We start from the raw sequence: 25,481 nt of genomic DNA, 5'->3' as shown, positions 1-25,481 counted from the left end.
ACTGAGAAGGTGTCTCATCACTGCTCAGCAATAGCTAAAGGGCAGGTGTCAGGGGGATGGGGCTGGACTCTTTTCAGTGGTGCCCAGCAACAGGACAAGAGACACTGGGCACAAACTGGAACACGGGAAATTCCATCTCAACATGAGGAAAAACTTTAATTTGAGGGTGCCAGAGGACTGGCGCAGGCCGCCCAGAAAGGTGTGGAGTCTCCTTCTCTGGAGATATTCAGAAGCCACCTGGACGCGTTCCTGTGCCACCTGCTCTGGGTGACCCTGCTTGGGCAGGGGGTCGGACAAGATGATCTCCAGAGGTCCCTTCCAACCCCTGCCAGTCTGTGACTCTGAAAAATGTAGTAAAAAAAAAAAGAAAAATAATCACGATGAAATTCCAGCAGGCCTCTTCTAGTCCTGCAGTTTTCTGTCAACAGCAAATTATCCCTAATTTCATTCTAATAAACTATAACCTCCCATTACAATTTACCATAGAAAGTCCTCCATATCTCTTGAAGAGAAACACTCCAGATTTCTTTGAAAGCTGTGTGATCTAAAATTCATACCACATGATATGCCCAGCGGCAGTTGGCAGGTGATGAGTGAGCGCACTGCCGCGTGTAAACGCCTGAGGCAGACAGTTACTGTTTGGCATCTTCCACACCCTGGCACTGCATGTGCAGTCTATGGCTTTCAGATTGCAATGTAATTCTGAAAATTAAACCAGAGACTGTAAGTTTCTCATAAACAATTAAAAAAAAAAAAAAAGAATTACAAAAGCAGATCTGAAGTCTTTACAGCTAAGTGACTTTTGTTTAAGCCCATTTCAGGGGTTTAGCGCTCAGTGGAGATTAAGGAAAAACATTGCCATGTATTGACTTAACTTCAGATTCGCTGTGTTTAAACTGATTAGTTGGCTTCTCTAACAATGCTGGAAAATCTGGCACTTTGGAGGATTTTAATACAATTTTTTTCACACAGACAGACAACCCACGCTAACCTAACGGTGGGCCAGTGCCAAGTCCCGGCTGGCGGAGGCCGCTGCCCCAGCCGCCTGGTGACCCGGGTTGACATTGACTGCATTTATTTCCGTGACAGCCGTTTACGCTAAAATAACGATCGGCCCTGCTCTCGCTGGCCTGGAGCTTGGAGTTCATCAATCGATCGGGAAAATGCTGTGGGTTTGGTAGATACCAGCGTGGACAAAGCGGGGCGAGCGGCCCGGGAGAGCCCCCGGGCCGGCCGAGGGGCCGGGGCCGAAGGCGGTGAGGAGGGCCGGGCTCGCGGCTCCACCCGCGGCCCCACCGGGCGGCCCACGGGGCCACCCCCGGGAGCGAGCGGTCCTGCCCCTGGGCGGCGGCCTCTGCCTCCCGCGGACGCTCCTCAGGCCTCTGGCACCGCCCCGCCTTCAGCCGTGCCCGCGCGGGGGCCTCTCCGCGCCCCGCCGCTACGGGGGCCGTGCTCCCTGCCCCGCTCCGGGCCCGCCCGGGTGTCCATGGCAACGCAAGGCCTCGCATCCCACCGGCCGGGGTCGGGAGCGCTGCTGGTGGGGCTACCATGGCGGTCGGCGCCGGCAGAGTTTCCAGTCTGCCGGTGGCTGAGGGCGGAGAGGCGGCGAGGGCGGCCGGCTGCGGCTCCTGCCCCGGGCAGGGCCTGTCCCGCGGGCCGTGGGCCGGCGAGGTACGGCGCCGGTGGAGGGCGGGGCTGCGGGCCTGGGCGCGGGGGAAGAGGGGCCGGCGGAGGCGCCTCCTCTCCGCCGCCCGAGTACGATCGTCCCGCGGGCCCGGCCGGGCCTCCAGCGGCGGCGGGCGCAGGGGGCCGGCGGCGGGGCCCGCCCGTCCCCCGTCTGGTACCGGCGCTGCGCAGGCACCGGCTGGGCCCCGTCTGCCGGGGCTGGGTGGGGGTGCCCTGGGGGCTCCGTGGGGGAAGCTCACGGCATCGCCTCCGTGTACGGAGAGGGGTCGTGAAAGGCAGGGCTGCCTGGGCTGCCTCCCAGACATGAAATATCTTCCAAATGTCTGATTTTGCTTCAAAATAGTGAACACCTTAAAGTGTTTGTTACTGAAATCAATGCCAGTTGACCAAATTTCAGCCTGCTCATCTGACAGTTCTTGACTGCAGTTTGATTTGATAAGGTTTTCTTCACTGAAGAGAGAGGGGGTTATGGACAACCTTTTGACTTAGCATCTGCCACTTTCATACAGTCCGGCACTATGTTTACCTATGATGTGAAATTCTGTCAGTGCTTTCTACTGAAGAGTAAGGTGGCAGTTTTGGAGTAGCAGTCGTATTTATCTTTTAAGCAAGTGGTGTGTAAAGGTTTAATAATCCAGTCACTTCACCTGCATCTGATAATTGAGGACTCCATGGTTCTGCTGATTTCCCTTCTGTTTTGAATGCAGAATGCTAGGTGTGTATTGGCATACAGGTCTTTATGAAAGCTGTTGAACGATCGAGTAGATGTTGGTTTAGCCTGCATCATCTGGCCGTGGATCCAGGGATATGAATGCCAAGATACATCTGCTGAAGTAGTGTGAACTACTGATTGCTACATGATGGAAGAGCTTCTAGAGGAATTAGTAGAATCCCAGCTGAGTTTTGAAGCCCGTGACTAAAATGAAGTTGAGACCGTGCCCCGTCTTATCTTAAGTGTGTAACAGATTCCTCCTCTTCATGTGTCAGTTTCCTGCACCTTGTTTGTCCTGCTCTGTTGCAGTCAGGAAGCATTTCACTTATGTCTGTCCTGTCAGTTGTATCATTCTTCTTGTTTTGTCCTCTTTTGTGGATTACAGAAATATGTGGGACAGTTCTACGTGGACCAGCGCCATGGGAAGGGGATTTGCTACTGGCCTGATGGTTCCAAATTCACGGGAGCTCTTTATCTTGGCCACTTAGAAGGCTATGGGACCCTGGAATGGAAGGATGGCAGAAAATTTCAGGTAACGAAAAATGCTGGTTTAATACTGTGATTTCCTTGCCTTTCAAAGTCAGCATAAGTACAGGAAAATTTGACTGTGAGTTTTTTTCAAGCAGCTCCCTTATTGTTTTGGTTCTTTAGAGCAAATTCGTCATGCTTTGATCTCCAGTGAGTTAGGGCAGTCTTTTCAACAGCTTAGCTTCTGCTGTACTCAATTTTTGCATGGGGAAATACTGAAGGACATGATCATAGAATCATCAGATCATTTAGGCTGGAAAAGATCCTTAAGATCATTGAGTCCAACTGTGAACATAACACTGCCAAATCCACCACTAACCCATGTCCCTCAGCACCACGGCTACATGTCTTCTAAATACCTCCAGGGATGGTGACTCAACCACTTCCCTGGGCAGCCTGTTCCAATGCTTGACAACCCTTTCGGTGAAGAAATTTTTCCTGATACCCAATCTAAACTGCCCCGTATGCAACTTGAGGCCATTTCCTCTCATCCTATCGCTTGTTAGTTGGGAGAAGAGACCGACCCCCACCTGGCTACAGCCGCCTTTCAGGTAGTTGTAGAGAGCGAGAAGGTCACCCCTCAGCCTCCTTTTCTCCAGGCTGAACACCCCTAGCTCCCTCAGCCGCTCCTCATCAGACTTGTGCTACAGACCCCTCACCAGCTTTGTTGCTCTTTTTTGGACACACTCCAGTTGTTTTTCTTGTAGTGAGGGGCCCAAAACTGAACACAATACTCGAGGTGCATCCTCACCAGTGGGGGACGATCACATCCCTAGTCCTACTGGCCACACTACTCCTGATACAGGCCAGGATGCTGTTGGCCTTCTTGGCCACCTGGGCACACTGCTGGCTCGTATTCAGCTGGCTGTTGAGCAACACCCCCAGGTCCTTTTCCGCCGGGCGGCTCTCCAGCCACTCTGCCCCAAGCCTGTAGCGGTTGCACGGGGTTGTTGTGACCCAAGTGCAGGATCCGGCACTTGGTCATGCTACACCTCATACCATTGGCCTTGGCCCGTCGATCCAGCCTGTCCAGATCCCTCTGTAGAGTCTTCCTAACCTCAAGCACATTAACACTCCTGTCCAACTTGGTGTCATCTACAAACTTACTGAGGGCGCTCTCAGTCCCCTCATCCAGGTCGTTGATGAAGACATTAAAGAGAACAAGCCCCAATACTGAGCCCTGGGGAACACCACTTGTCACCAGCTGCCAACTGGATTTAACTCCATTCACCAGAACTCTCTGGGCCCGGCCATCCAGGCTGTTTTTTACCCAGCAAAGCGTACGCCCATCCAAGCCATGACCAGCCAGTTCTCCTGCAGAATGCTGTGGGAAATGTCAAAGGCTTTTCTAAAGTCTTGGTAGACAACATCCACAGCCTTTCCCTCATCTGCTAAGTGGGTCACCTTGTCATGGAAGGAGATTAGGTTAGTTAAGCAGGACCTGCCTTTCATAAACCGTGGCGACTGGGCCTGATTGCCTGGTTGTCCTGTATGTGCCATGTGATGGCACTGAAGGTGATCTGCTCCATAACCTTCCTTGGCACCAAGGTCAAACCGATGGGCCTGTAGTTCCCTGGATCCTCCTTCTAGCCCTGTGATGTGATACCCTCTGTCCAGAACTAAAAAAACGATGCCTGGAAAAGTTTCCTATTCTGGTATCTAACATATAAGAATTCAGTATTTAGTCATCTTCTTTGATGAAGATCTTGTTAGTTAGTACTCTCAAAAGGCATATTAGGATGCCAGCAATATGAAACTGGAAAAATACTGCATTTTAAGCAACTGTGGAGATGGACAGCAGTCTGAACTGTCCAGGTAGCTAGTTACCTGTTTTGCATCATTTTCAGACCTGGTGTTGCTAGTAGAAGCTGGAAATCTTGTTTTCTAAGAGATTCTTCATTAGAAGGTATATCTGAAAAGTCCCAAGCATAGGGGAACACTGCCCACCTGTTCCTACTGATCCCTGGGTAGCTCTGCAATTTGTCAAATAATATAAAACATATAGAAAAACAACATGACAGTCTTTGCATTGGGGTGATCAACAAGAACATAGCATTCTTGCTGCATGTTGTTAATGTGGTACTAATTACAGATTTAGGGTATATACAGATTTAATTTGGGTATATGATAATGAATTTGGGTATATGATGCATAATCTAAAGCGCAGGGGGGAAATAGAGAAGCTTCAGATCATAACCATACTCAGAATTTTATTCTTGCCAGTGGTAGCACTTTCCTCCTGCGCCTTTATCTTTGTAGCTAAACAGCTCAATGTGAAGTTGCTAATTTTTGCTCCAAATAGCTATTTTGAGGTTGTGATAGCTTAGTTTGAACTTGTCTTGAACAGGTGGGTTCAAGAACACATATGGGCGATCCAGACATGCATGAGTCTGCGTAAATTTGGTAATGCTCATCCCTTACTTACTGTAGTGTCATGGCCAAACTAGGATACCCTTATAGGAAGACTAAAACTCCTGTCCTGTAGTGCTTTATTTGATACTGAGACCCTTCTGTTGGCATGTCTTGTGGTGCTTGTAAGGTTGTAGATATCCTAAATTTGGTTACCATTGTAAGAAAGGAAATAACTGTCCATTCCAGATTCTGTGTCTGTGTAGATGTGTGCCAGATGTGTTTGTTTTGATTAGGTAGGAAAAGCTAACCATAAATCTGTCCTGGCCTGAAAGGTAGCAGCCTGGATAATAAATCTAAAATTGGTCACAGCGTTAGCAAAGGCAGCTTCTGCTTTGTTTATAACCATGTGCTAACTAAACTGTTGTTTGTTTCCTGCTAACCTTCTTACTGTGGGAGAAAATAGTCAGTCGCTGAGCTGATGTTACAGATAGTGATAATGAGGAGACAGCCAGAAGTAGCTCATCACCAAGGATGGGATAACAAGAAGTAGTTAATCACTTCGAGCTTCTTCTATGCGTCAAGTATGTACTCCTGTACCAAGTAGGACAGAGCTGGGGCTACTTCAAGGAACATCCTTATCATCCTCAAGAAGTTGGCAAACTTACACTAAACTTTTACTGTCCTGAGACGACTCAACACCTTAAAAGGGTGATGTGAGGAAGGGTCTTCTCACCCAAATGACCACCGAAACACTCACGCTTGTGCAGTAGTGTTTTGACGATGCAGCAAAATTTGATACGCATGTGCAAAAAGACTATTCGGTCATCCTAATGAATATGTAAGTTTAGGTGGAGTTATGTGTTAGGTAGGCCGAATTATGAGAATCTTTGGTGTATAAATAATGGGTGAATATCCCCAGTAAAGTGTGCTAGATTTGTGGGTGTTCCCCCTAGCACTAGACATTGAATAAAGCAGTATCTCCTCTCTAAACTACTTTTGGTTTCGGGAGCTTTTATTTCAGGTAACAACAGAATAAAAATAAAAAGAAAATCTTGCTCAGGCCCTAAGCCCATCAGGAAGTTTCATCCAAACATTACATCCCACTGTAGTTAAATTTAGGGCCTTCCACTGTTCCTGGGCTGGAAGACTTGTGTTTGCTATTAAATGGACCAAAGCGAGTGTGAAAACTTTGCTGTTCAGATGGGCTTCAGCAGTTATTGTTCTGGCACTAGGAAGTGGACCGGTAAGGCCAGAACCAGACAGATTAGTTTAAATAGAAACCGGACTTGTTTGGTCTCTGACTGATACTAATGAGTTTACTTGTTTCTTAAGGGGCTGTACAAAACTGATGAGCGATTTGGACCAGGGATTGAGAGCTATCCAGATGGCTGTCAGGACGTTGGTTTGTGGCTCAGGAATCATCTAATTAAACTGTGTACTGAAGTACCTGGTTATTTTTCTCTCTTGGATTATCCAGCACACTACAGATACATTGATGACAGTTCTCAAAAGAAGTATATTTCAGTTGAGGAAGACCCGTTTCTCCGAGACTATAAACATCTCCCGTTTGATGATAAGGATATTTTTCCTGAAGGAGTCTTTGCATATTCTCGTAACACAGATCATCTTACTTTGACACGCTCCTTCCTGGAAGAGTGTGATGCTTGGTATTTTCAGAACACCCCAAAGCTGCCTGAGGAAGACCCATGGCCTGTTGCAAATGTAACCCCTCTACTCGTTAGAATGCAGATGCATGTTTATAAGCACAGGTAACTGTTGATGATTTGTTTATTAAATATGGATTTTTAGAAATTATTATCCATGAGTGTTCATTATTTTCAAAATGATGTTGCAGGATAAAAGCTGCACTCCAGATTGGTTTTTATGGCCTTGAGGTTACACAAGTTGCCAATGAGGATTGGCAGAACAAGAAAAAACCAACATATTCATCTCTCAGTTCACAAATTTTATTCCTTTTACTGAAACATCAATTTTATCCTGGTTACACCTGTAAAAATAGTCTCATTACTCATTAGCATGTCAGAGTTTCTGGAAGTCCAGTTTTGAAAGGAATTAGGAGGCAAGGGCTGTAGAGACCTGTTCTGATCTCCCCTGTTCCAAGAGTGTAGTGTCTTGTGTAGGGGTAGAAATATGGAGATGCATAGAGCCGGATTTTTGGAAGCATTGAAACTCTGGCCAGTGATACCTTTTTGTGGTTGTTTTGACTCTTGTTCTTTAAGGCTATACAAAACATGCTGCAGCAAGTCTACAGCTAGTAGAACTGCCAACTGCACATCAGTTTTTATGTGGCTTGGTACTTGTATGTGGAGATGCTCGTTGGCCCCACGGAGTACTTCCTTATTTGTTTTTTTGATAGGAACACAAGCTACCTATACATATTTTATAGTTAAAGCAGATGATGGAAATTAAATCCTAAACAGATGTCACGAATGTGCATGATAAATTGGTTCATAGAAAAACATGGTAGTTAGATTTTGTTTTCTTTTTTAGTAGATGTTTCATGGCTGGACATTTTTTAACTCCTCTGTGGCAAAAATCTATATGCTGCTGCCAGTAACTGGTTTGCCTTTCTGCCATTAATGTAAGCAAGCTTACACTATCTGAAATAGTTCTTAAAATGATAGCTGGCCTTATTTTCTTCTTGGTGTCTTTTTTCTTGAATTGCCATAGTGGTCTAAGAGTGCCGAGCTGTTTAAATGTGCCATACTTTTTTCTCCTTTTCTAGGCGCTGTCAAGGGGAGTTCACTTCAGATGTCAACCTCATTCTCAGTGGCTCCCGCAGTACTTATGGGCCTCCAGGCCCCAGGGAACTTGCCTCAGAGCAGCTAATTCAGAAAGCGGCAAGAGGAGACTATGATGGGGTCTATGCGGTTCTGAGGAATGGGCTTGCTCATCCAGACATAGCTGACAAACACGGATACACAGCACTTGCTGCTGCTGCTGTAAGACTCTCAGCATAACTCTTTACCACTTGATGAGAAAATTCCTGGTATAGTAGGCAGGATTAAAATTTTCTCGTTTCATTACATAGTATGAGAGGAACGTTCAGTAAACAGGAGAAACAGAAAAGCGGTGTGACAAGACTAGTGCCTGTAATGACTGATCTCATGCCAAACCCCACAGGAAATAAATAACCTAAAAGAAGCCCATCAGTAAATGTTAGAGATGCTTTCAAATGTCAGTGCACTAGATCTATGTTCTTGGATGTGACTGTGCTTTATTATATTTTCCCCTAATTGAAAACTGATTCAGACATAATTGTTTTCTTTTTGCTGAAAAGTGGTGGTGACTAGAAACCACGCATGCACAACTTCAATTTCTATAGGAGGGGGGTGAAATCCTGCCCCCCCGCCTTTTTCTTCAGGTCCTTTTCAGCTACCTCAATACTTCGCATTCATTGTAGATGGCTAGCAAAATCTAGATGATTGAGAACACTGTATTTCTCCTGTAGCCATCTCAGTCACTTTTAATCTCTTTCCGTGCATGAATCCTCACTGAATTCCTGTGAAGCCGCGTAGTTAAAAATTAGCTGAAAAAAACGTGTTCTGAACCCTGTAAGACATGTTTCTGTATTGTGTTTCTGTTTTGTGGGAAATAAAAATTTGAATTAGCTGTGCAGTGTAGAGCATGACTACTTTAAAACTGTGTTGTCATTTCTTTCCATGTCAAAAGCTAAAAGTGTGTACGTATATGTGCAAGTATGGTTGTTTTCCCTTTACAGGTTCATTCCCATAATGATGTTGTCAATCTTCTTCTTGATAGCGGAGCTGATGTGAATAAGTGTAGTGATGAAGGATTATCTGCTCTCTCCATGTGCTTTATTCTCTTTTATCCAGAAGAATCATTTAAGGGTAATATTGCTGAGAGGCGCTTCCACAGTTACAAGGTTCGTTTACTTCTAATCTAAAATGACAGAATCATAATGTATTATTTCCTCAAGATGTAAGCTTGCTTTTTAAATTTACTGTGTATACTCCTAAGAAAAAGTCAGAACTTTTATGCATTTTGCTCTCTGAGGATGTAGAATAATCTCTACGCTCACAGCTAACTCCTGTCTCAAAGGACTGAACTCCAGTGCAGATACAAGCTCACTCTGCAATTGAAATACGATGCTGTATCAATAGCAGAGATGTGAAGCCGTGTTGGCTAGGTGTTTTTACACGATGAAGATCCAGTGGGACAGCTGATGGGAATTACAGAAGCGTAAGTAGAGCAGTAGGATGTAGGTAATTCTCCTGGTACTACTTAATCCTCCTGGCATCACGGAGGTGGCTAGTAAAAAGCAAGTGTACGGTCAGAAGTGTGCTGATCCTTGGGGAATGCTCACAAAGGAAGAGTCATATCCCTGGAAGAGAAATGCCTGTTCTGAACTTCCTACGCAGGAAGAGTGTAAGAGTGCAAACATGGGAATAGGGAAAAAAAATGAAAGCAAGGGTATCAGGAATCACCAGCCAGGACGAGAAAACAGATAAAAAAGGGGTCTGTGTGGGAACTGTGTGGTCTTTGAAATGTTTCAGTGGAGTCTAGAAATGGGAGGGTGCTGCTGAGACTTTCATATGAGACTAGACAGGTGGTGGCCTGTGCCTTGAGGAAACCTGTTGGAAATGAGGTATGCAGCTTGAAAATCTGTGTCTTATTTTATTTCATCAGGTTTTTTTTTCTTTTAAGCTAGGTGATGTATACTGGAAAAAAACTTTTAACTCTTCTAAATATATCCTAGACATTATGGAAAACGAACAAGAAGAATATTCCGTTATTTTAAGAGATTTTTTTTTTTAAACTTAGTTACAAATTACTTCTAAATGATTTCTCTAACAGTTGTTAACAAAAATCCAGTATTATGTGCTGTATCGTGTTACTGTTCTGATCTGTTAATATGCTGAGTCATGCATTGGAAGAAGATTTTTTTTGATTTTGTAACCTCTTTCTTTTTTAAAATCTTGAAGTGGAATGAACAATCAGAATCCTCAGAAACAGTCAGTGTGGCTGAAGACATTATCTCAGAGTAAGTCTCATGCACTATAAAGGGGAGACCAACTCTCATAAACCCTTTTGTATAAAGAAGGTAACAGTATTTCACATATTTCACAGAGGTATTCATCCATTGCAGGGAAAGATATTTTTTGTTTGTTTAACTGGGTAAATCTTGTTTGCCAGTAGAAACCACTCATTATTTATACACCCTAATGTAGCTCGTGTCAGCAGTGGGCAAACATTCCCGTTGAAAAGTAGTTCCAGCAAAGGACGTCATGCTTGAACAAGATAAGATTTCATGTTAGCGGAGTGTGAAAAGCTGCTAAATGTGCAATGGACACTTGGAGTGTAGTGTAGACGTAAGGAGGGAGAATATATTAATTTAATTTCTTGAAATCTTGACTACATGTGAACTTGTTAGTTGTTTTCTGCAAGTGTCTGTTCAGCAGCGTCAACCCTTTGTGGATCTTTGAAAGGGCCACACTTTGCTTTTTGCTTTGCTTACAGAGCAGTCACCAAAGATGATGAAATTTTTGTGTTGGGCTATATGGCAGCCTAGGTAATTTTGATATCTTAAAACCCGCAAACTGAAATTTCCTGGTTGGCTTTCTGGCCTTCATCCCCTTACATGTTACTTTTGTGGCACATCCTCCCACCTCCCATGATTCTTCTTGTCTGAAATATTGTGCATATTGCATGTTGTTCATTGGAATATAAAGATCCATTGTGGGTAAAGCTGAGTTAATACCATGCCTGAAAAGATGAGTCTCTGTTGAGAACACTTTGTGATGATGGAGTTTCTGGGTGATTTCCAAGTGCCGTTTGCCCTTTTTTTTTTCTTTTTCCTTTGGTAGCATCAGATTTCTTTTGTGTGTGTGTGTGTGGATTGTTTGGCTCCATGGAAATGTAGATGGCACCTGAAATATACTGTCCTAGTCTAGCATAGCTCCTGTCCCAGCTTTTGTTTAAGGGGAACACCGTACCTTTGTTTTCTTGGGATGGATGAATGAGGTGTGATTGAGGAAGGAACTTTCCAAGGAGTCTTCGATGGCAGGAAGGAGGAGTCTGTGTCTTTCATTAAACAAGTCTAAGATCAAATGTTTACAAGTCATAGGTGAGCGACTGGTGGAGATGCAGAGAACCTTGCCTGGCTTTGCCTGTCTGTTTCCCACACTGGGTCTTTTCATGACCGCAGGGACTGCTTTGCATGCTACTCCTTTAGTTTAGAGGGCTGAGAAACACTGGCAGTGCTGTCCCCTGTTGTTGCCTGGGTGGTGTAGGGCAGTTTGATGTGGCCCTAGAGACTGCCATGTCTTCCCTCTGCTAAGTGACAGTTTTCATGTCTATTACGTGGGAGTCATTTTAGTCCACTAGCTTTTAGAGTTTTCTTGGAAGGTGCTAATACGTTATTCTGGTATTTTTCATGTCAGTTCTAGACGACAGAAGAGATGGGAAACAATCCAGCTGCTGCTTCGTCGAGGTGCAGATCCCAATGCGCCCTGGGTCCCACCACACCTTCTGTTCTTTGCTGTTAAAGCTGCAGATGCAGAAGCAGTGAAACTCCTCTTAGAAAGGGGAGCCAGGGCTGATGTGCGGCTTCCACCCAAGGTTTTACTGGATTATAACTCATAATGTGGGATTGTAGATGCATACTGAAGCTTCAGTGTCCTACTGTAAAATATCCTGCATGTCAGAATCACCTTTAGAACGGCCAGAAAACTGTTTAAAGCGATTATCCTGTTCAAAGATATTTTTTTTTTCATAGAAAGAACTCAAAGCTCCTTACTCTCCAAGTGTTTTATCATTATATTTCCTGGTTGCCAAGTTTGTGAGTGGCTGGGAAGTACTTGCGAAGCTGCTCCTCAAATTGGTAATAGCTGTTGTGATATTTAGTAAGCTTAGTGTCTGAGACCTTTAGTGTTCCACAGTCCTATAACTCCAGGCTCTGGGTTTATGGTGGCTGTTTGTGAGACACAGCATGTGGGAAGAGTGAGCTTGGATTCTTTGAAAAAATATTTAGCGCTGTTGAAGTGCTGCTTGTGATAAACAGGAGTCTTAATGCTATGTTTGTTTTTTCAGCTAGGGGGGTTAACTCCTCTCCACATAGCTGCCTCAGTTCCTGGGGAGGAAGGGGTCCGGATAACACGATACCTCCTGCATTCTGCCCCAGATCTTAATGCAAGGGCGGAAGATGGAAACGAGACATATGGTCCAGACAAGGTATGTTGCTTTTTCAGCTCATCTTCTTTCAGCTGTTGAAATTCAGATTGCGTGGGACCTAAGCAGGCAGTTGAGGTTCCTGCCTGCTTGATTTCACAGTGAAATCTTTGCATTTCCCTGAAAGAACCTTAAAAAAAAAACAAGCAAAAAGCCACTTGTGTTCTATAGTATTGGGTTGCAGTAAACATATCCTTCTGTTTTTGGCGCCCCAGAACATTTTGCTATCATGCAATATATAAAGCAGAGTTTAGAAGGCTCTTGTGTGTAGTCCAGTACAAAAGCCTGAAGATACGACTACAGAAAGAGATATGTCTGTGATGGGACTTGCTTGTTTCATCTCCATGGAACTGGCCTAATATTTCTTTTCTTTCCTTATTTCTCTTTTCCTTGAACCCAGGCTGTCTCTGCTAGATTCCTGTGGCGTTCTCTGTGCCTCCTGCAGAAGGCCAGTTTAGCAGTAGACTTTTTTGGTAGTATAGCGCTTTTTAGTTTAGAGTTACCAATTTTGATGATAATTCTCTACTGCTGACGGAACTATACCAGCAATACGTGCCTTCTCTGGCATTTGTTACCTGAGAAATTACTTTAAGTTTCAGTAACAAAATCCTGTAGTCACAGAACAGCTGAAATACTTGAAGTGACCTCTGAAGATCATGTAGAATAATAACCCTGCTCAAAGCAGGATCAGTTATAGCAGGTTGCTCAGGGTCTAGTCCAGTTGGGTTTTGGGCATCTCCAAGGGTGTGGACTCCACAATGTCTCTGGGTAACCTGTTCCAGTGGCAACGCTTTTCCTAACGCAGCCCAGGATGCTGTTGACCTTATTTGCTGCAGGTGCGCACTGCAGGCCCATGTTCAGCTTGCCTACCAAGACCTCCAGGTCCTGTTCTAAAAGGTTTTTTTCTGTGTGGCCAGCCCCCAGTGTGTACTGATGCCCGGAGTTATTCCTCCCCAGGTGCAGGGGAGGAATAAGACAATTTCCTTTGTTGAATTTAATAAGATTCCTCTCTACCCAATTCTCCAGCCTGTCCAGGTCCCTCTGAAAATCAGCACAACTGTGTGGTGCATTAAAGTACTCTTCCCAGTTTTGTATCATCTGTGTATTTGCTGACGGTGCACTCTGTCCCACCGTTGAGGGCGTTAATGAAGATGTTAAATAGTATTGGCCCTCGTATCTGCCCCTGGGCTATAGCACAGCTGGACTTAGTGCTGCTGATCCACCTCACTGCCCATTTGTCTGGTCCGTACTTGTCCAGCTTGTCTAGGAGGATGTTATGGGAGACAGTGCTGAAAGCCTGGCTGAAGTCAAGGTAAACAACATTCACTGCTTTCCCTGTCTTTCACCAAGCTGATCATCTTATTGTAGAAGGCTATCATGTTTGTCTGGCGTGATTTCTCCTTTGCAAATACATGCTGACTGCTTCCACTCACCTGCTTATCTATAGTGTGTCCGGAAATGGCTTCTCAGAAGATTTTTCCATCATAGGCTGACCAGCTTGTAGTTCCCTGGTTCTTCCTTCCATTTTGCCAGAAATGCAAAGAAATTCCTCAGAAACCTCCCCCCCCCCTGCTCACCCTGACCATTCAGAGGTAACCAGACTGGCCTTGCAATGACATTGGCCAGCTCCCTGGCACACCGTCAGGTCCCAATCATTTAAAAAAGGAGTTGGCTTATGTAACTAGCCTGATAGAATTTATCCCGTCGTGACAAGGACTAAGGTGAATGTCTGCAGGACAGGGAGATTTAGATGGCTTTGTCAGTTTGTATTTTAGTACGTTGTCCTTAAGTAGTAAACAGGAGAACGTTATACTTATTTATCAACAGTACTTAGTTACAGAACACCCAGACACAGTGTAGGCAAGATTTACTTTCTCAAATATCACTTTTGGTTTTTATATTGATCTGGTGACTCTACATTCATAGACCTTAAATGAATGACATGTGAATGAGCTTGACTCAAGGCAGGCCCTTTGTGCCTGAAAGCGTGCTTCTTCCCCCCGCTCCCTACACTGTATCATGTGGCCCAGTAGAAGTTATTAACATATATCTCTCAAATTTGCCTTCCCTGGACTTCTCCAGTGGTTTTATTAAACTTCGTAGTGTGCAGTGCGAAAGCAGTCTAGCAGATGAGACCTGAATGTAGAGATGAAAGTAGAAAAAGGGTGGCTGTTGTTTTTGGGGGGCTGAACAAGTCTTGTCCATGATTGAGACCCAGACCAATGGGTGACCAGGCAAGTTTATTTTTTGTTAACTTGTCTTTAAGCTATGTTGTAAATGTGCACATCATTTCACTTAGATTCCTCAGCATCAAGCCAGAGAAGCCAGTTTGACAGGTGGTGTCACTTTGCAACTGAAAAACGAAGCAGGACCACCACAAGGGTACTCTTCCTCCTATAGTGGCCCTGTCCCTGAGGAAGGTGGAAGGAGTGCGTTGCATATTGCATGTGAAAGACAGGATAACAGTGAGGTAAGAGCATAGCATCTGAGGCTCTGCTCGTAGGGAGCAGTTCTACGCTAATCTCAAATGACATAACTCGGCAGTGAAGATGTTTTGTCCCTCTATAAGAAGCTGATTGAATACCAGGAATAAACTACTTTTCTACTGGATTATTAGTGTTGTACTGATTAAAGATCTATTAGCACTTGAGGAAAAAAAAGTATTTCTTAAATCTTCAGAGTTCTGTTTGACAAGAGAAACCCCTTTAGTCAAGTTTCCATTGGTTAATTGGCTTTTAACTTAATCATTCACACAGCCAATTTGAAATTGGACAGTCTTAGTTTTGGCATGCACTAACCTCTGTGGATTTGATTTTCTACTACGGTAACATTCTTCTATCAGATTTGGGATGCATACAGTTGGAGAAAGGTATTTGAGAGAGGAGACCTCCTCCTTCAGAAGCAAACCTGCACGTTCCTTCTGGTGGCGGGATTAATGAGATTTGATAATCTGGTTGTGAAGAGGTTTCATGTACACCACCACTGTGCTTGGTGTTCTCAGTCAGGAGACAGTGGAGGTGTATTTGTCTATAACATCATAGTTTAGGTGAAAGGTTTGAATGTGTTTTATGCTGCTCATTTTATTAATTATACTATTATTATTCAATATTAAAAAGTTAACTTTATTATGATCTAATTTTGCCTTTTCCCTCTGCACTTGCCTATAAAGCATGCCAGAGATGTTATCCGCCTCCTTTTAATGCATCAGGCAAATCCAAACACATTGTGGAATGGCCATTCACCACTTTCCTTAGCAATTGCCAGTGGGAATGACTTGGTGAGCATCTTTAAATGCCTTCATTTTTTTTGGGGTGTACTTCTCCATTCACGTCTGCTTTCTCTGATGGTAGCCAAACTACATAATGAGTGGTGCTTGCAATCATACATTTTCAGTGAAAATAATAAAGTTTTTATTTTTCTTTCAAACCTATGGATGTATCATGAGCCGAACTAGAGGAGTCCTAAAGGACTATAGTATGACGTAGCCAGAAATATTTGGGTAGGATGCAGAAGGGACTAGCATTCGGAGAACTGCGTTCATTTTACAAATCACAAGAACGTTCAGTTCTCTTACAGGCTGCCTCCCTGCCCAGAGCAATCCAAAACACTTCCTTCTGCGTCTAAGACAAAAGTGTAGCCACTGATGGTAAGAAGGATGCTGTTCTGTGAAAAGATTGATGATCAGTCTTAGAAAGGATTTGCTTGTAATGAAGCTTAGCGCTCCACAGATGAGGCTTAAAGTTCACACCTTGGAATTCAGTGTGTTAAGTTAGCTGTCTTCCCGAGCAGGGAATGGAGTCCCTTCTGCCCACACTGGGCCCCCAAAAGCAAGTCCACAGCAGTCGGGACGGTGCAAGAGAAGATATGCAGCCAAAGCAGGTGACGAAGCAGATGTGTCTGCAGTGCTCTACCGCTCTTTGAATAGAGCTCGGTGTGTCCAGGCTCCTGCTCATCTTCTTTGTGGAAAGCAAGGCAGGAGAGTGATGGGGTGAGCGTGGCACGCTGGCTCCCCGTGGAGCTCAGGTGTTGTGTGGCCAGCACACAAGGCCGTGGCAGGAACACTTGTAGGGGGACAAGTGTGACTGACTGGAGCCTAGCAGCTCAGGTAAGCTGAAAGAGGCAGGGTTGGAGCGTGATTTCTGCTCCCCTGTTTATTTTTCTCCAGTACAAAAGCACACAAGTAATCCAGAGAAGCATTCCCTTGGAAACACAGCCATGAGGGCAGCTAAGGGGAAACCCTTTTCAGTATTTTTGATGAAATCGGCATTCGACCTTTTGTTCTGTCACTACAAAATTTATACTTTACATAGGATAAATGGTAGAACATAATAGAAAATATCTGCTGTATGTTGTTATTCCTTAACTACATTCCTTTCGCTGGAAAGGTTGGAAGGGTATCAAATACCTATAAAAATAAAACTGGATGCAATATAATGTGGAGCTAGAGTGTGGACTATGGAAGAGGTTATAATAGAAGTGTGTACAACTGCATACAACATAAAATAGATTCTCTGAAGTGTTTGAAACAGAACCTTTTTCTTTACACTGTCTTCATCATTTTTAAGACAGTTCTGGTATTTTTCTGGGCAAAAGTGCTTTCTTGCAACACAAAAATACAAACTTCATGATTTTGAATGAAAGTCCCATATCCAACAACTTCTGCTGATTCTCCCACCTTCTCAGAGGCTAACGTCCGATGAAGTAATGATCTAATAGTTTGTAAGTGATCAACCTATCCAATCCTTATCTTTGTGGTAAAGCATTTTTTTTTTTTAAAAATACACTTTGTGAATCAGACCAGGTGATTTTTAAAGCTAGCCTCTCATGTATTTGATACTGTTGTTTGGTAGAGTATTCCATGGTGACATTACGATTCAGGCTAAAAGAAGTGAAAACTACTGTCTGCTGGACTAAATTTGTGTGTGCTACTGAAGCCATGACAGATACCAGCAGGTACTCCAGGTGTGCGGTGGTAAATACCGTAAAGCTTTAGGGGCTTGACTGACCTGGCTAGGGTCTCACTTTTCTCCTGTAGAACTGTCAGTAATGGCTTCTCCAGTCACTAACTTGTCCCAGTTGCGTATGCACGTTTGCAGGCAGTGGTTGAACTCCTCAAACATGGGGCTGACCCAAATCTACCATTAAGTGGGACAGTAAGAAGTGCCCTCTGTGCAGCTGTCAGTACGGCATATGAACAGCAGAGAACGACAGCACAGAGGATTGCTTTGGTAAGATAACATTTGTGTGTTTGTTGTTTTTTCTTTAAACTTGGGAAAGCTGATTTTTGTCAGGTACATTGAGTCCCCTTTCTTTTTAAGGGTAAGCTGATTTTTTTTTTTCCAAAACAATTAATTTGTTTCTGTTCCTAATACTGTTTGTTTCTGTCCTGAGGCACAGGGCGTTTGTGTGGAAATTACTTTTCATGTTTGAGAAAAGAGGATGATAACCTCTTTGCGTAGAAGAGGAAAACCAGTCAAATGGGGTGGTCGTAGCACCCGCAGCTCTGTCAAATCTGACAGTTCACCTTGTTTATAAACACAACCAGCACCCGCATGAAGAGAGATGCGTTGTATTTGGTTGTTATTGTAAAGTGGTCAGTACCACTTGTGATGACTCCACTTTCTCATCTATGGCAGCATTTGGCCTTGTGAAAGTTGGAGTTTTTCTCCTCATCCCAGGGAGCACGGGGCTGATCTCATCCAGAGTGGGGGTGAGGAGGGCTGCAGCTGAGGGGCCTGGGAGCAGAGGCAATTCCCCCGGGTGGGTTCTCTCCTTCCCCCTCCCTCACTAGTTGTCCCTGCTTCATTTGTTGCTGCAAGATTGTGAGATATCCAGAAACAAATAGCAATTGCCTGCAAGAAGGTTTTATTTAAAAAAACACATTTAGATTTGACAATTCATCATTATCTGTAAAGGGGCAGAAGAAATGCATGGTTTGGGGCACAAAATAGTCTCACAAATAGAGGTGAAGCTCCGATGCTCAGTCCTGTTTCTTTAGCTGTGGAGTGAATGCAATTTTGTGGGAAGCTTTTCTTTTTGCTCGGATGTGTAATGATTTGCCTTCTTCAGGTTGATAAGCTGCTTGAAGCTGGTGCAGATATCCTTGCACCAGTTACTCTTAGAGAAGGACAAAGAAAAGCTGTGGGAACAGCTGTTGACTATGCCTATTATAAATATAATCAGGTATGACTTCATTTCCAATATCTGAAAGTACTGTGCATTTGCGTCCGCTCACGTGCATGGCCTGTTGTGTCCGTATGAATTGTCTAGGGCCTTCTTCAGAAACTTTCACAGAGATTTACTTTTTCCCTTCATTTGTTGTGAGACAGTTCAGCACCAAATGAAACATGAATCACTTGAAGTCTGAGTACCTCTGGTAGTTTGGCCTGTGAAGGCAATCCTTGCTGTCACATATTACAGTAAGATTCCATTCATAATTGGATTGGAAAGAGTTAATCGTAATCTTAAACCCAGGAATTAAACCCAAAAGTAATACGTGTTTCCGTGAGGCTACAATCAAATGAGGAGAAGTTACTACGGGTTATATATTACGGTAATTTTGGATGTGTTGTAAGCTATGATATGACATTATTGATCAAACTTTAAAAGAATGTATTTCCTAAATAAAATACATACTTAAATAACATTTAAAATTAAAATACATTACAATATGTATTATATGTTATGTTAAAATAACAAAAATACATATTTACATAAATGGATTTACTAAAGTAATCCTTAATCATGTATCAATCCCTTATAAAAAGAGTCTTACTGTGAAGTATAACTAATAAATTTCTACCTGATGCTTTTTACTGGATATATTTGTTTAAAAAAACATTTAAAAGTTCTGAGACGGTCTTGATTAGAACTAATATAAGATATTTTTTTTATAGCTTTCTTATTAACAAGAAAGCTTAAGTGATAAGTCGATTGCTTGCCTCTGGAACATAAACAGTAGTTGTTCTGAAAAGAACAAAAGTAATAGTTCACCTTGCTCCTGGGGCAGCCTGCTTAGAGCTGACGGGGGTTTTTGCATCCGACACCAACGTTCTATGTAGACATTAAATTGTGATTTCTTTGCTTGCAATCGCAGCTGATCCTCGAACAGGAAAAGAAATTAAACAATTTATAGCTGTAATCACAGCTCCAACTTAATCACCATATGCCAGGTACCTTACCTCCCTGCCCTGCTCTGGACTTTTGTCTATCCTTTCCTTGCTGGCACTTGCTACAGGGAAGCAGTATGGGGACTTGAACATACTAGTGGACAACCAGTGCCCTCTAGCTGACCTCTAGCTGTCTTTTTCATTTCCAAGAAACTTTTTGATGCTTCCAGAAGTGCTCGGAGAGGAGCTCTGCAAGATGAGGGCAGCTTCCAAGTGCAAGGTTCTGCACTGGCGTCAGGGCAACCCCCAGTATCAGCACAGGCTGGGGGATGAGAGGATGGAGAGCAGCCCTGCTGAGAGGGCTTGGGGCTGTTGGTGGATAAAAAGCCTGCACATGACCCAGCAACGTGCGCTGGCCGCCCAGAAACGCCCCCCAGCCTGGGCTCATCCCCAGCAGCGTGGGCAGCAGGGCGAGGGGGGGATTCTGCCCCTCTGCTCCGCTCTGGGAGACCCCCCTGCAGTGCTGCCTCCAGCGCTGGGGCACCGACAGCAGAAGGACACGGAGCTGCTGGAGCGGGGCCAGAGGAGGCCCCGGAGATGCTGGGAGGGCTGGAGCCCCTCTGCTGGGAGGACAGGCTGAGAGAGCTGGGGGGGTTCAGCCTGGAGAAGAGAAGGCTCCGGGGAGACCTTATTGCAGCCTTTCGGTCCCTAAAGGGGGCTTGTGAGAAAGATGGGGACAAAGTTTTTAGCAGGGCCTGTTGCGAGAGGACAAGGAGTAATGGTTTTAAACTAAAAGAGGGAAGATTTAGACTAGATATAAGGAGGAAATGTTTTATGCTGATGGTGGTGAGCCCCTGTCCCAGGTTGCCCAGAGAGGGGGTGGAGGCCCCACCCCTGGAGACGTTCAAGGCCAGGCTGGATGAGGCTCTGAGCAACCTGATCGAGTTGAAGATGTCGCTGCTCACTGCAGGGGGGTTGGACTAGATGGCCTTTAAATGTCACTTCCAGCCCTAACTATTGTGTCATTCTATGATTCCCCCTTGAAGAAACAGTTGAAAATGGTTTTAGTTAACTTGTTGAGCGCTCACCAAACTGATAACTGGAACAACTAGAATGTCTAACCTGGAGATGTCCTGTGTCTCATATCACAGACTGAGCTCCAAGCCAGGATCCAGCAGGGACGACGCTGTGCTTTTGGAACGGGTTCGCTTTAACTCTGAAACACTTGTGTGTTAGTGTTCGCATACACTAGTGGATTAACTCATGGTATGTTGCAGGACAGGAGAATTGCTCACACACCATACCACATATTGTCAGCATCTGAGCAGGAACTTTTTCAAACATGCCAGTCTCTGCTGGAACACATTACAGCGAAGCTCCGTGAGCGTGTCATCCTGAAAGAGAAGGAGTGGGATCAAGAAGAGCTGAGAAGATCCAAGAAATGTTAGTTCAAGCCTAAAAGTAGTTCAGGATTAAGGGTAGCATCACCTGGTGTGAAGGGGAATTTATTGTTATAATTCCAGTGTTACTGTCTGAAAGGGTAACTTCTAATAAAACTGCTCCTACATGTTTGGTAAGGAGATGTAGGGGTTCTACAAACATTAAAGAATGGACAAGGCATTGTGAAGAAAATTTGGATATGAGTTCAGTGCCTGTCAGCTGCTTCCTGGTGAATCCCTGTACAAGATCTGTTACCACGTGTTAAGAAGTGATTGAGGGAGCTTGCTCCTCTTCCACGGGAGAACCTTGGAATTCCTTGGAATTCAGTGCAGCGAACAGGGTGCATGCAATGGTGACCGTGGACATGTGGCATATCTTCATTCCTTATGGCAACTTACTCTCGGGTCTGTTCCTAAGACTCCCTAAGACTGATACTAAAGAGTATCAGTGCTCTTTTGCTATTAGAGCATCCACAAGGAACAAACAGAGATTATTTAAGTTGCATCTTCAGTAGTCCTCCAGTGTGGAATGTAGGTCTCCGAATACCAGTCTTAGGGGCAGAAGATGTCCCACGCTGGGGGAGTGAATGCTGAATATCAGATTGTTACCTTTGCACTTCAGCATAACCTGTGACTCTGTGGCTTGTCACAAGCAGGAAGGAAGAGTAAATTACCTGGGTGGTTTCTTCCTGTGACGTAGCAACTTGGCTGCTTTTTTCTTTGCTTCTGAAGCTTGTTGATGGAAGATGCATTTTATTATGTATCTTCAAATTTTATGCAGACAGAGATGAGCAAATTTTTAATGAAGATGGATTTTGTGACTAGTGCTCTAATTCTCAAGTCAGAATGCTGATTTTTTGGTTTCCCCCGTCCCCCTTTTGTTCGTGTAGTGGGTTCAGCCGTTCCTACGCGCGTTTCAAAGAAGAAAGGAGGAAGCCATCGTGTGGAAGAAGTGAGGTAGGGCGGAGATACTGCAGCAGTATCAACTGTTCTCAAAAGTCCTGTGCCCTGCTTTCTTTTCCTCACCAAAACTCTTGTCGCACTGCCATTTTTCTCCTTTCTAATTTTCCTGTCTGCTCTGTAGTTAGCTTTTTTCTCTGCTTTTATCACATCACTCCTTTTCAGCTTCAGACTTTACCCCAAGAATCTGCATAATATTCAGTTTTCTTGTGGGAGGCAGCACGTCCTTGTGTTTTAAACCAATTAATGACGTCAGTACCTTAGAGTGCAGGGCAGGATGCGGCTGTGGGTTTGGTGAAGACTTGGCCGTGTTTCTCGCTAGGACACTTGGCTTTTCTGAGGGCTGTTTCTGGGGGCTGGCTTTGCAGCTGGCGTGCAGTCTGTTCCCCGCAGACTCCGGTGACAAGCTGCAGAGTCAGCTGTTTCTTTATTGTTGGACATTACCGTTGGACATTATTTCTACATTGTAGCCCTGTTGATTTAGTTTTACTGCTGTCTGAAAACATGCTGTCAGCTTGAGGAAACCCCTAAACAAACAGTAACGTGCTTTCATTTTACAACTACCTTTGTTCTAGATTACCGTTCTTTAAATACTGCTATCAGTGCGGACGGTCAGTTAGCGTTCAGCTGTCACCTTGCACGCGCTGTCATCAAGTCTTCACTTGCAGCGAGACCTGCAGAAAGAAATCCTGGAACGAGCGGCACAGGCAGGAGTGCTTGGGATTGCTGGGTAAGTCTGACTGTCGTTACTAGACGAGTACAGTGGTTTGTGCGTGTGTACTGACACGGGTATGTCTGCCTTGTAATGGACCAGTAAAATGTGTTTTATGAAGGAATTTAAATAAAAAGGTTCGGTTGATTCACTTTAATAGTTGTGTTTTTTGCAAACCTGCCAGCTTTGAGAGAGCTGCTACTGTGCCATTACTCTCAGTTTCAAGAGAGAAGAATCTTTAAGGTGAGCACAGAGCAAAGGAAATAACTTTCTCTAAGACCAAGGTTAGCTACTGTGGACATCAGTAGACAACTTTCCAGGCTGACGGACCAAAATAGATCTAATAAGCTAGGCAGAGTGGAGCTTTCCATACAAACTCTACCTCTTAATCACCTCTATCTGTAAATTTGAAGAGAAATCAATGAGATTCCTGACTCTTATGCGTGGAATTGTTGATACCACACTACTGTGGTTCTTGTAAGACACACTTGTGCTGATAAAAACGAGGCCACATTACACACCCCACATGCTACATAGCAGTAGAAGACTACCGTGGTAGAAATTACACTATTTTAATTATATCAGATGCATGAGAAATCTGCAAATGTGAAGATGAATACAGAACTGCTGTATTCACAGAAGTTCTGTGATTGATCTGCCTTTTAGTGACCGCCTGGGATGAGATTTTTAAATCTCAGTCCATGTAAAATCCCGTGTGTTGGGGCTGGTCTGTCCCACTGGCGGTAAGTTATATCAAACATACCTGCTTACCAGTATGGGCTCTGAATAGGATCAAATTATTAGAATAGAATAGAATAGAATAGAATAGAATAGAATAGAATAGAATAGAATAGAATAGAATAGACATCAAACTACAAGGACAAATGGTGGGTAATATGGCAGCTGTACACTGGAGGACTTAAACAGGAAGAAAAATTACATTGATTTAGAAAGCTGAATTTTACTACCTTGTCTTTAAAAATGTAATGTATTAGGGATACAGCTGGGAGTGCTGGGACGTTAACTAGTAATTATATAAGTTACTGCTTTTTGTACCATACATCTCCTGTATGGCAAGTGCCAAATTTCATTCAATTCAGATTCAGTGGATTCAGTTCAGAACAAGTCTGAATGTCTTCCTGTAGACAGACTGTTTCTCAGCAATAAACAAACTTCTTCTTCAGCAGTGTCTTCCTTTCTAATTAATTTTCAGGTAGAAAGGCTTTTGTTTGTTCCTTTGTTTTGTTTCTTTTTTTCTCTCCCGTGGTTGTCCTTAATAACCTGAAATTCCCTAACTCAGACCAGTTTGAGCAATTCAGTCTGTTGCTCTGAGAGCCTCTGATGCCCTCCGCCCTGTTTCCCGATTCCTGGGCTTTTCACTGTAGGGCAACGCGATTAGCATTTATTTTGTGCCTTCTGAGCAAAACTCTCAATGTTTAACCGAGTCCTGAAGTAATACTCAGTATTAATGGCAGGATTAATGCATTCTCAGATATGTTTACTAGAAGAGACAAGTATCATTTGCACTCCCATGCGTGGTCATTGTTTGCCAGGAAGTTTGTAGGTAGGTGAGCAGGTAGCCATGGCTACCCGAGAGCTGTGCCTCTTCACATCACATTTCATGAACTATTACAAAATGGGAGCTTCCTCAAGTCTTGTACCTGCTTCCAGTTTATTGTTCCAGAGAAACTGAAGGTCACCCAAAGAAATATGGCTGGGTTTATTTTTTTGTTTTTGTTTTTTTCAGAGAAGAGTACAGGTGGAGCAGCTCAGCGTGCAAGCGGTGCAGGATGCAAAAAGAACGTCACTGGCAAAAAGGGGGAAAATGGAAGAGAAGGAAAAGATGAAAGGAGAGGTGGAAGAAGGAGTAAAGTGGGGATTGGCGGACAAGAGCATCACGGGAAGAATGACTGACTTGTTTCAAGTCACTCCTACTATTGTGTGGACAAGTTTTAATATCACTGTACTTTCTGCCTTGTACCCCACTTCCACTAAGATTAAAAGTGATCTAATTGGACATGTTTTGAGAAAGTAAAGTCAAAACATCATTCTAAGGTACTGCCTATGAGCTCAAGGATGATAATACCATCAAAACCCAGTGTGTGGGGGTTGATACAAGTTATGTATTTAAGTAAATGTTTGCAATTTGAATTATAGTCTTCACATTGGTTTTAATGGTTTAATGGGGTGTGTGTATATGTACATGTAAACCAATATTGCCCATTATTAAACTTCATTAAAAATACTTCCTCCTAAGGAGAACAGAGGGCCCATTTGGCAACTGGACTTGCTCTCTAGGGAGGTTTGTTGCTTCATGGAGGGGGTAGATCTGGGATCCTGAGGAGAAGTTGCTGTGGACTGTTCAGCCCTTAGACTATTACTCCTTGATGTTAGCCACATGGGTACGGACAATCCTGCCAGGAGAGTCTCTGAGCATGTCAAGAGTGACTACATGGCTCTAGGGGTGAGGGTTAAGGTCAGGGAGGCCCACATGATTTTCTCCTTGATCCTGCTGCTGAAGTGGAAAGGCAGAAGGAGGAGCAGATGGATCTCGAGGTTCATCACTGACAATGGTTTGACTTTAAAACCACAGGACCCTCTTTAGGGGTCAAGGACAGGACTGGTAGGGAGGGATAGAATCCCCCTGACAAAGGCAGGTAAAAACCCCATCTTTTCTAACAGGCTGGCCAACCTGAGGAGACTAGGAATAGGACAGGAGGGAGGTGATGACCCACATTCAAGTGAGGAAGTGGTGGACTGGTCTGGCAAGC

General features: G+C 44.1%; 1 protein-coding gene across 6 annotated transcripts; it reads left to right on the top strand.

Moving 5' to 3' along the window:
- The first annotated feature begins 1,088 nt into the window (after positions 1-1,088).
- LOC141751563 (ankyrin repeat and MYND domain-containing protein 1-like) lies at positions 1,089-24,981 on the top strand. Of its 6 annotated transcripts, none has more exons than XM_074608616.1 (17): positions 1,177-1,671; positions 2,784-2,930; positions 6,611-7,047; positions 8,025-8,241; positions 9,021-9,185; positions 10,246-10,304; positions 11,704-11,881; positions 12,353-12,493; positions 14,790-14,960; positions 15,660-15,767; positions 16,280-16,369; positions 17,587-17,718; positions 18,560-18,673; positions 20,877-21,042; positions 21,929-21,995; positions 22,574-22,728; positions 24,458-24,981. In XM_074608616.1, the coding sequence occupies exons 1-17, from the start codon at positions 1,549-1,551 to the stop codon at positions 24,622-24,624; spliced, it is 2,637 nt and encodes an 878-aa protein (XP_074464717.1). In that variant the 5' UTR covers positions 1,177-1,548; the 3' UTR covers positions 24,625-24,981. The 6 variants fall into 6 exon arrangements, 5 of the variants coding, with proteins under 5 accessions (XP_074464717.1, XP_074464720.1, XP_074464719.1 ...); XM_074608621.1 differs by having other exon boundaries at positions 1,537-1,671; positions 6,900-7,047; XM_074608620.1 differs by having other exon boundaries at positions 1,537-1,671; positions 6,756-7,047.
- Positions 24,982-25,481: the final 500 nt, after the last annotated feature.

This window comes from Larus michahellis, chromosome 15, assembly GCF_964199755.1.
Source record: "Larus michahellis chromosome 15, bLarMic1.1, whole genome shotgun sequence".
Lineage (NCBI taxonomy): Eukaryota > Metazoa > Chordata > Aves > Charadriiformes > Laridae > Larus > Larus michahellis.
Note: the sequence above shows the minus strand (reverse complement) of the source record. Positions and strands in the feature narration are given on the sequence as shown.